General features: G+C 49.5%; 1 protein-coding gene across 1 annotated transcript in view; it reads left to right on the forward strand.

The window, feature by feature from the left end:
• Positions 1-11,119, forward strand: part of PSMB1 (proteasome 20S subunit beta 1) — a 163,150-nt gene extending 152,031 nt beyond the window's left edge. The window contains exons 5-6 of the mRNA XM_069606903.1: positions 9,770-9,876; positions 10,806-11,119. Of these exons, the coding sequence (XP_069463004.1) occupies positions 9,770-9,876; positions 10,806-10,991 (293 nt within the window). The 3' untranslated portion in view covers positions 10,992-11,119. The remainder of the gene's footprint in view (positions 1-9,769; positions 9,877-10,805) is intronic.
• Positions 11,120-11,538: the final 419 nt, after the last annotated feature.

The following is an 11,538-nucleotide window of genomic DNA, read 5'->3' on the forward strand; positions in this document are numbered from 1 at the left end:
CCCTAGGAAAGTCAAACCAGCAACATCACAGACCTGGTCCCTCTACTCCCATAACAGGGCTTACTCAGGGGTAAACACAAGATTTCCTCTTTCTTTGAAACCCCCATTTTACCATTCCAAGAGCACCACACAAAAACAAGTAGCAACTTGCAGTTGGTAGAAAAGGCTTCAACTCCTTTATTTGGCAGAAGTCCACTTACAGGTGATCTGCCTCTTGATGAGCTGGTGTCCTAGCTGTGGCCCACTGGAAGTAATCATTTCCTCTCTTAACATGAGCTCATAGTCAGAAGAAAAATCCAGAAATGCAGCATACAAAGACATGTTCTTTGCTGCTGCATCCTTTAATTTTCTTCTGTTTTCTTTTCTTCTTTTCTCTTGTTTTATTCAGTGATATCTGTAATTGAATACGTACTGCTATTTTAATTCTAATTTTGTGAAAAGTCGAGTTCTTTGACTAAAACACAATAAATAAATAAAGCAAAGTCCACAAGATGTCCCCTGTCCCCCCCCCCCCCCCAGATTTTATGTGTCTCCTACGCCCCTGTCGATTGGCCTGCTTTGTATGATTCAGTGTATGCTTGGTGATTTTTGTTCTTAAAATGGTCTGCATCTACAGAGTGTACATGCCTACCGCAGATCTGGATTGCAAAGATCTATGTAGAATTTTAAGATTTAACATGCCTCTCTATCCGGCTTACTGGATTAACTGACCCTGATGTGCATAATTTTTAAAGCGGGCAGTGTTTAGCCCTGAAGACTGACTTGGGTCCGAAATGCATTGGTTTTTTAAAATACCTGTTGGATCCACATTGCCTTTTATGAAGACATGGAAACATCGGGTTACCTCTAAAGGATTTGATTTACGGTTCTGGATCATTTAGACGCAAAAGAGTTTACACTATTGTGAAATACTTTGAGCAACTTGTTTATAGGGCCAAACAAGTGCTTGGTCCATTAAGGGGAAATCTTTAATCTTTTTCACATACATTACGTCTTTGTGCCTAAAGCATTATTTCCATGTACGCTCCGATAAAACATTTTGACCATCGATTACTACAATACTCATACAACAGCAATTATTAAGTAATAGAGTGGTGCCCACCCCACTCCCCATTAAGCAATTCTATTCACATAGATGTGAGAGTAGACTAAGCAACAGACTCAACTATGGTGTGAGAAATTGATAAGAGTACAAATCAACTAGGTGTGGGAAGCTAACACACATGATCTGTATGAGAGGTGTGGTTGTCATATAAATGTGGGTGCATGAATTTGATTGTGGACTTATGGGTGGTAGGTCAGTTTGGTGGGGTGCAGTGATTGCTGCCCCATTGTCCAACAGTTTTCAGTCGAAGCAGGTTGACAGCTGCATGCTTCCAGCTGACCCCAGCGGACACGATCTGGAGCTGCTTCTATAGTCTTTGCCTTGAGGCACTTGGTCGAGGGCTGTCCTGGAAGGGCCTTTGAAATACAGCTGTTCCAGTCACAGGTATGGCGCGGACCAATGAGATTAAAACGGACCGACACCTGACCGTTTTAGCCAATATGCAAGGGGGAGGACAGTAACAATGCCAGAAACAAAGGACTACACCACAAAGACTGCACACCAGCTCAGAAAAGGGGCTGGGAGTCCACAAAAAACACAAGATAACTCCCACAGAAAACCACAAACTAGGCAGAAAATGATTGCAAAAAGCGCACTTAAATCCCTCCAAAAAACACCTACAAAAGGCCAGAAACAGAGTGAAATCAGTGTAAAACTACTCATCAAGCATCAACAAGCCCTAAGACTGCTTTTCAAGTGGTTGCCTTAAAGGATGCAAGGAAAACGCAAACTATTGGTTTGCTTGTGCTAAATTTAACAACCATAACAATGTTGATCAGCCATGTGGCTAGAATGTTGCTCTAATGTCCTTGCTGCCTGGTCTCGAGGAACTTTGAGTAAATAATGTGTCTTTTAATGTACATTAATTGCTAGGTGCAAGTTGTTGTATTGTAAATATTTCTACAGAACAAACCAAAATATGATTTTTGGATCATAGTATTACCATTTTGGATCTAGCAACCGTTTAAACTTATCGTTCAACTACATATTTATGTGAAATGCCTTTGGGGGAAAAGTGTGGAGGAGAGAGGGGAGGTTGGTGCTTGACTATCTATCTGCAAGTTCCTACAAACAATGACCAGTCCCCTTAACGTAAGGCCGAGTGGAATGAGCCATTTGGTTTGCTATAAAACTTACTTGATGGATGGAAATGATTTAAACAGCATCCATAGGACAGAGCAGCAGACCAAATTGGTACAAATGGAAGTATAAACTTTATCCCAGAGTTTTGCACACTGCAGATTATTAATCTTGTCCCTAAAGTGTTCTTCAGCTCCTCCACTAATTCTTTCCATAGGTTAGCACAAATGTAAATAAACTCTTAGGATGCCTGTCCATATGGAATATGCACATGTGGTGTAACGCCCTACTGTGCCTAAACTGACCGTGCATGATTTATTTCCTCTGCAGGCCAAAATCATGTCTTATTTTCCGAATGATAACGACTGTCTTGTTTTTGGTTCATCTATGATCCAGCACTCCAATGCAAATTTCAGGCCCATTTTCCCCGTCTACGCTTACATCCCCACGTTTCTAGTATTCATGGCATGCTTGACCTTCTCTAGAAACTCCACTTTACATTCTAATTGTAACATAAGACCTTGCTCGTGTTGCTGAAACTCATCACCATTTTCTTGGACAGATTACTCGTGAGTTTTGGATTCCACTAGCTCTTTGAGTATCATGTGTTTGTGCATGGCCCAAAGGCCCATAATATTGTCCCATTAATATTGTTTCAGTAGCAGACCTTCTCCAGCATGGGGTCTGGCATGGATTCACATGCTCATGAATATTCCCCGTCGTCAGGCTGGGAATCATCGGTAAAGAAAAAATCAGTATCAGTTTCGTTTCTCATCTCTTTCGTAGTAACCAATCACTGATCTCTGTGTCATACTGACCACAGCCAATGGCTGCCCTCTACCTAAGCCCCGCCTCTGGCAGCCATCTTCAGATTTTTACCGCACGTTCAAGTGTTGGGAGTCCTCGTGCTTAGCTCTCGAGCTTTTACTGCGTGTTTCGCGCTTTTTCAGGTGAATTTTCACATTTTTTTCGGTTAATCGAGCCTCAAGCTCCAATGTTTCTACTCCCGTTAACGGCTACCCGTTGCAGGATTTTCCTACGCCCCTCAAGGGTGAAGATTTCGTCGAATCAACTTCTTGGAGGATTCCAGAAGATTTGCGGCCTACTTCGAGATGGCCCAGGATGCGAGTTTGTCGCCCGGACCCAAGCTGTTTCGCAGCTGCCCTGGATGCGGGCTGCAGAATGTGTTTAAGGAAGACGAACATTCGCGATGCCTCTGTCTTCATGGGGACAAGACTCATGTAGAGAAGGACTGCCAGTTCTGCAAGAACTTGTCGGAGCGGACCATGAGGGACCGTCGATCCCGTCTCGCCAGCTGGTTGGAGAAGGGCTCAACGGGTGAGAAGAAGAAAGGGTCCGAGCGGGCTTCTAAGTCCTGTGCGGGCACCCCGGCGACGGGGGCCCAACACCAGGCCAAGCGCCGCGAGTCCGCTGGCTCCGGGAGCGCCGAAAGGTCGGGCTCTTCGGTCGCCAGGCAGGGCGCACCTTCCCCGGCACCGTCAACCATGAGCCAGCGCTCCGGGGAAGAGGAAGTCCGAGACCCCGGGTAAGCTTCGGGAGAAGCCCCGTCCGATCTCGGAAGAGGTGGAGCGAGGCGTCGCCCCTCCCCCTGAAGGAGAAGGCCCGGGGCGCACCTAAGGTGGTGAAGGCCCCTACCCAGCAGGCAAAGGCCTCTATCGAGGCGATCACGGTGACTCTGGCCAAGCCGGCAGAGACCCCGCCAGCGGAGACTGCCTCCGGGACTAGAGTTTCCCTGCCGCCAAGGAGGGAATCCTCTTTTCAGCCCATCGTCGTGGCCGCCCTGATGGAAGAAGCGAGGGGGGGCACGGTAGCCTCCTCGAGCTCGGAGTCAGCCTCGGAGGAGGAACTGACCGAGGCCGTGAGGAACCTCGAAGTCCAATTCGAGAAGGTTCGATCCCGTAAGGAAGATCCTCGGGAGATAACCGAGGAAGACGAAGATGGCGAGGAAGAGCAGCGTTCCCTTCCGGCGCTGCCGGAACCTAGGCCTCAGGATGGCTCAGCGGCCATTTTGTCTGCGATCCAGTCCTTCTGCTCTGAGATGAGGACGAGATTCCCACGGCCCAGGCCGGAGGACCCGCAACCTGGCCCATCGGGAAGTCCTCAGACCAAACGACGGAGGACCCAACCCTCTCCTCCTCTCGCCCCCGTAAGGCCTACAGTTCCCTCCTCATCCTCCCACGAGTTGGGAGATGACGGTGCGTTGGGCTCGACGACGGGTTCTGAGGGCGACAACGACGACGGAACGGGTCTCCCGTCTCCAGTTGCATGGGCCTCGCCGCCCGACGAGATTGGCTCATTCCACGCCATGATCGCCAGGGCGTCCGAATTGTTCCAGCTCTGCCCGGAGGAGCAGAAAAAGGAAGGTTTCCTCTATCAGCGCCGGTAGGCCAAGAGGAAGACTGTCATCGCGGTGCCTCTAATCGATGACATCTTTGAGGAGGGCATGTCGGTTCTCAAAAACCCCTCTACGGCACCAGCCAAACGGGACCGGTACGAGAAGTACCGGGGCCCAGCCAACGCCAGACTCGGACGTCTCGGCGGCGGCGAAGAAGAAAGCGGCGGGGTCAGGTGCCTCGACGTCGAATTCCCCGTCGGACGGCGAGGGAAAGAAGTTGGACGCCATTGGGGCGGCGGGTCATTTCATCGGCGGCAACGACGATCAAATCGGCCAACGCCCTGGCGATCGTGGCCCGTTACGACAGGGAGCTCTGGTTTAAGCTGGTCCCAATATTGGACTTCCTGCCGGACGACAAGAGGTCCGAGGCCCTGGAAATACTGCAAGAGGGCGAGGTGGCGTCGGACCACGCCATAACGGTGGCAACCGATTTTGCCGATACCGGGTTCCGCCAGCTGGGCAACGGTGTTTGCCTACGACAACGGGGTTGGCTCCAGGCGACTGACTTCCGTCAGGACGTCCAGACCAGGGTGTTGGACATGCTGTTTGACGGCAGCAACTTGTTCGGGAAGGCGGTGGACGAATCCCTCCAAGCCATAAAAACGGACACGGAGACGGCCCGCGCCCTAGGAGCCCTTCAGCAACGACGGCCCTTTCGGAGCTCAGGAGGCAGACAGGGTGCCTCCAAGGGATCCAGCGGTGGCTCGTCGTCCTACCGCCAGGCGGCACGCTCCTCGTCTCAGGAGGCCTACAGGGGTTGCGGCAAGCAGGGAGCGCCTCGCCGGCAAGGTGGCCAGGGCGGCAAGGCCACCACCTCCAAGCAGGACTGAACCGGCCGTGGTCTCGGGCCCCCACCGAAGCACCCCGGTGGGAGGCCGGCTGACGAATTTCGTCGGCATGTGGAAGTCCATCTCCACCGACCGTTGGGTGCTGGATACCCTGGCAAGAGGACACTCTATCGAATTCCTGAAGAAGCGCCCTCATGTTCCACCTGTGGCCAGGAAGGAAAATCACGTCCCCCAACTGCTGTTGGGAAGTACGGGCGATGCTCAGGAAAGGCGCCATCGAGCTTGTCCCGAAGAGGCCCCGGGGTGTACTCAAGGTACTTCCTTGTCAGGAAGAAGACGGGCGGCTGGTGCCCCATCCTGGACTTTCGTCGTTTGAACAAATACATCAGATCACAAAAGTTCAGGGTGGTCACCCTCCAGCACGTACTGGGACAGCTGGAGGAAGGTGACTTTCTATCGTCGTTGGACCTGGAGGATGCATACTTCCACGTTCCCATCCTCAAAAGTCACCGAAAGTTCCTCAGGTTCGTCGTCCAGGGATGCCACTACCAATTCAGAGCACTGCCGTTCGGATTGAAGTCGGCCCCCAGGGTCTTTACCAAGTGCCTACCACCAGTGGCGGCACGGCTGCACCTGCAGGGGATTCACGTCTACCCCCTACCTGGACGACTGGCTCACCCGCTCAAGGACGAGGGAACTCGCCGTCGAACACACTGCGAGGACCGTCCAGCTACTCACAGACCTGGGATTCGCCATAAACTACCCAATGTCCTACCTGGTGCCGTCGCAGGTGGCCCTGTTTCTGGGAGCGAAGCTCGATACAGTGAGGCGCCTGGCGGCCCCGTCGGAAGAACGGACGAAGACCATTCTAGGCAAAGTGCAGCGCCTGCTAGCCACGGACGTGGCCAGGGTGAGGTCCATCAAGTCCCTCTTGGGGATGATGTCCTCTTGCATCTACCTGGTGCGCCTCTGCAGACTACGGATGCGCCCTCTTCAAGAATTTCTCAACGCCCGTTGGATGCAGGCGACGGGCACCTTCGAAGACAGGGTCCCCCTCAACGAGGTGTTCCGGCGAGCGATTCAGTGGTGGGGCGCTCGAGCGCACCTCACGGCGGGTAAGGACTTTCAGACGCCGGCGTACCAGGAGACGGTGACGACGGACGCCTCCCTGGAAGGTTGGGGCGCCCACACCGGAGATCTCCACGCAAGAGGCCTCTGGCTCCCGGAGGAGAGGCTCCTGCACATCAACGTCCTGGAACTCCGAGCCGTGTTCTGGGCTCTCAAATTGTTCCTCCCGTCGCTCAAGGGCAAGGTGGTGCAGATCTTCACGGACAACACCACGACAATGTTTTACATACGGAAGCAGGGAGGTACCAGATCCCCAGCCCTATCCAAGGAGGCACAGGATCTGTGGCACTGGGCGGTCACCCAGGGAATGTTCCTGGTTCCCTTCCACCTGGCAGGAGAAAGCAACACCATCGCCGACTCGCTCAGCAGGGAGCTGCACGCGTGTCACAAGTGGGAACTGCGCCAGGATCAGGTGGATCAACTCTTCCGACGATGGGGCAAACCCCAAATCGACCTGTTCGCAACAGCGACAAACTCAAAGTGCAAGAGGTTCGCCAACAGGTTTACCCAGCCGAGAAGCATGGGCGATGCGTTCTCGTTCCCCTGGGACGGCCTATACCTGTATGTGTTCCCTCCGTTGCCGTTGCTGCTTCGACTCATCAGCCAGCTCAAGAGGTCCCGGTGCAGGATGATCCACGTCGCACCGGCGTGGCCGAGGCAGATCTGGTTCCCGGACCTTCTGGACTTGTCAACGTCCCCTCCCATCAAGCTGTTGGCGGACGCGGACCTTCTCTCCAGAGAAGGAGGCGCCGTCTTCCACCACGACCCGGCGTCGCTGAACCTGCTGGCTTGGCTCCTGCAGCGCTAGAGTTTGGAGGCTACGATATACCGGCCGATTGCAGAGAGGTTCTTGCAAAGGCCAGGGTGGCCTCGACTCTCAGATGCTACGGTCATAAGTGGAAGAGGTTCTCTATCTGGTGCCGAGCGCAGAAGATCAACCCCCCCCCCCCCCTACGGATTACGGCCCCTCAAGTGCTGCCGTACCTACTATGGCTGGCGAAGGCTGGGCTAGCCCATGCCTCCATTAAGATTCATCTGGCGGCGATCTCCAGATATACCAGAACCACAGGACGGACGTCGCTGTGGTCCCATCGACTGGTAAAAGAGTTTATGAAAGGACTGTTCCGGTCGTTCCTGCCGGTGAAGGCCCCGGCCCCGGCGTGGGAACTTAACGTGGTGCTGACCAGGCTCATGGGGGCCCCCATTCGAGCCGATGCACTCCGCACCGATGAAGTTTGTGTCGTGGAAGACTGCATTCCTGGTGGCCATTACCTCCGCACGACGAGTGGGAGAGATCCAGGCCCTATCCTGCAAAGCACCGTACTTGACTTTCCATGCCTCGAAGGTGGTGCTTAGGACGCAAAGAACAGGTCAATGGGCCGTGTTCGTTCTCGAAGAGGGGCGCCTATGGACAATTTTTTTCATTGTTTAAGGCACTTAGGCTTAGTCACCTTAAGTTTCCTAGCGTCATCCAGACGTGGACCCCTTGCTCACTGTGCTCGGAGAGGCACCGCTCCACCTCACTGAGGCCCAACAAAGCTGAAACACGTGTATGGGGTTGCTGTTGGTACTCTTGTTCAGAAGGGAATTGCCATAGCATTTCGGTGCTGGACTGCCCATGTGGGTGGGACAAAGACTGATATGCAAATGGATATTTCCCTTCTGAGAAAGGTACAGTGAGCTAAAGAGTGGCTGCATACTGTCAAGTGGGTACCTTCCCAAAGAACAGGTCAATGGGCCATGTTCGTTCTCGAAGAGGGGAGCCTATGGACTATTTTGTTTTTGTTCACTTTCTCTATTTAGAATGGGTTGATCCATGTGGCATGGATGGTACTCTACAATGGATTGGATTGTTCAGCTTCTACTGAGCACCAAGATCACTTTCCCAACTTACTTCACATGCATTGTTGTCAGGCTGTTTTTGTTTACAGTGGTGGCTCGCCGGATTTAACAGTCCAATTTAGTGCCTGCATCAGTGCTACTTTACCTGTCCTTTAAAAGGTGCGGCGAGGCTTCTAGGTACCCAGTTTCCTTCAAATGTATTGGGCTTATTTTTGATACTTAGTTTAGTTTTGGAAGTGTGGTTGCTTTTTCAGCAAGTCATTAGAAACTTTGAAAGTATAAACCCCCCCCTCCCCCCACCCAGTTATTGACAATTTAGGCTGGGAAAGCTATCCGTTTGCAATAACTGTTCACTAATATCGAGAAGACAGGTCCTGTTTTTTATTTTTTATTCTTAAGCTTACTTGAGCCTCGCCAGCTCACCCAACTCTCTTGCCCAAATGCACACACACATTCTAATCATTCAGACAATATCCCATACCTTAGACTTCGGTCCCCTCACGGTGTTCCCACCACAAGCGAGTTGCGGCCATACTAATGGGACAAAGGTGCTATATAAATGACAACTACTACTTTAAATAACAGATGCATCTTCTTTCTCTATAGTTTCAGTTCCTAATACTTTAATCTGAATGATATCTGAGGATATTCCCACTATCATTTTGGTCAGGGTTTTTCTATTACTGGAGTAATCGTTATTTATTTCTTCTGCAAGCTGTAATTTGACCCAACAAAGTTTGAAATATCTGTGTTTGGAGTTCGACCCACTAAAGAATCGGATTTTAATTCAACTGAAGGGATTTTCCACCCTAAACGTTTGACAGTGCAGAATTAGTTTCAAATCATTGCTTCTCTACATGTAGCCCCCTACCTTGTTTGTGCATGTGTTGCCCCCAATTTGAGAGTAGAGGAATTGCATATTTTAAGCCTCAGATGGAGAACCGAATCTCTGATAATTGGTAAATGGATGTTTTAACAATGCTTGAAAGCTTAAGCCTCATTGTACAATTTGACAAATGGCTAGTGTCTAGAGTAACTCCCGAAAAGGAGGCTGAGAATTGCCCACTCCAGTATAACCCACCATGTGGTGGTGGGTGGTGGGTGGGGGGGGGAGAAATTGGATGCTTACCCAGTCTTTCTTTTTGAAGCTATTGGTGATCCCACTTTTATCAGTTTTAGTTGTGCAGAGATTTGTGATTGGCTGGGTTCAGTAATGCATACCAATTCTTTACCTATTTTGCAGGCTTTAACGCTTTTTCTAGCATTTTCGAAGTATTTTGGACTAAACATAAGTGCATGTGCTGTTGGGGAGACGAGCATACTTTATAAAGATGTAACGATTATGCCAAGCAATTAACTGCACATTCTCTTGACTTATGAATTTGCTCCATTTTTGTCTGTCTTCACAAGGGAAAGGAGCCGTGTACAGTTTTGATCCGGTTGGGTCATACCAACGAGATTGCTACAAAGCAGGAGGTTCAGCTAGTGCCATGTTGCAGCCCCTGCTAGACAACCAGGTACAGTGATTAGTGTGGTATTATATTGGTTCTCGAATTGCCATACCAGTGCGTGTGTGGGCGCCCTGGTTTGATGTAACGACTGCCAAGTACAAAAAAGACTAACTTGTCCACATGAAGTGATTTTTTTTTTTTTTTTTTTGTAAAACTCCGCATTTGGGTATTCAATCATATTTTTACTCAAAGTGCAAACGTAATGTTCTCCCTGGTTTGTATACTTCTTTTGAAGCAGTTCCAAAAATGTTAGTATTACTGAGGTTCTTTGTTTTGCTTACATTTTAGCAATATAGTCCAACGGTACACAAGAACATGGTTCCTGTGGCCCTTTTGAATGAGAAAATATTGTAATTTGTAGATGAGCATACGCTTGCGACTTCTAGATGAGATTGGATGAGCTAGAGGTCTGCAACCTTCAGTTATCCAGATGTTTTGGACTAAAAGCCCCTTTAGAACCTTGTTCCATAGCCAATAATGAGGGATTGTGAGTGCCGTAGTCAACATCGGGAGAGCCTCAAGATGCAGGCCCATTGTGTTCAGGAATGTCAGCAAACAGCATTTGGCTGCTGGCTGGTGAAGAGGGCTATCTTGAATTCTTACATGATGCCAAGAATATTCCATGCACGAGACCTACATGGTATCCATGATTTCACTTTTACCTGCTGGGGGGGGGGGGTCTATGTATTCTTATTGGGTCCTTACAGGTGCTGCTTGTATGAAAAATGATCCTCTGTTCAGGCAATGCACATTGACCTTAACAATTTGGTTTCTAGTGCAATGTTCTTTCCCATCATATTAGAAAATGGAATTTTAGATTGCTTATAATCGGCCACTAAATGTTGTGCTTGTTAATAAAAAAAACAAAAAGGTGTGTTTAGACATTGTTCTCCTATTCAGAGGTATTTGTTTACTTTTTTGCTTTTTTAAACTAGATTGGCTACAAGAACATGCAGAATGTGGAGCGCTTGGATTTGACACTGGACAAGGCTCTGCAGCTCGTAAAAGACGTCTTCATTTCGGCTGCAGAGAGAGACGTATACACAGGCGATTCCCTTAAAATAAGCATAGTTACCAAGGATGGTGTGAAAGAGGAGGTTTTCCCACTGCGGAAAGACTGATTCACTGCTCTTTGCCAGGCTGTCTGATCAAGAAAGTCTTCGGCTATATGTTGGTTTACTGCTAAGTTTTTCTAATATAAAAAACAATAAAAATGAAACCAAAATACTGGGATTATATGTAAAATGTCTTTAGGCGTACATGGCATGAAGTTATTTGATCAATTCAATCATAAGTGTCAATGAAAAATAGCATTACTTAACAATAGTTTTGCAGGTTGATGTCTTATAAATTCATGTCTTGCGTTATCCTGTCATCTTGTGTGGGGCGGGGTGCAGGGTTGCAATTTAGTTTATGTACTGTGTGAACTTGTGGGGTATCTTGTATTTATTTAAGTGTGAACCTGGTTTAAGAACAGCAGAGCCCTTTACCAGGTTAGGATGTTGTCAATTGGCTCAGCATTTTAGTACTATTGGTGGTGAGAGAGGGGGAAGTTATCCGTGAAGAAACCATGTACTCTTACGTCCCGTCCCCTTTCCTCCATACTGCATGGGGCACCCTTCCAAGGGACTGGAGACGGAAACATTTTCACCAGAAAAAACATGTGTC

The sequence above is a fragment of the Ambystoma mexicanum genome, chromosome 4p (assembly GCF_040938575.1).
Source record: "Ambystoma mexicanum isolate Mex_15411 chromosome 4p, UKY_AmexF1_1, whole genome shotgun sequence".
Taxonomy (NCBI): domain Eukaryota; kingdom Metazoa; phylum Chordata; class Amphibia; order Caudata; family Ambystomatidae; genus Ambystoma; species Ambystoma mexicanum.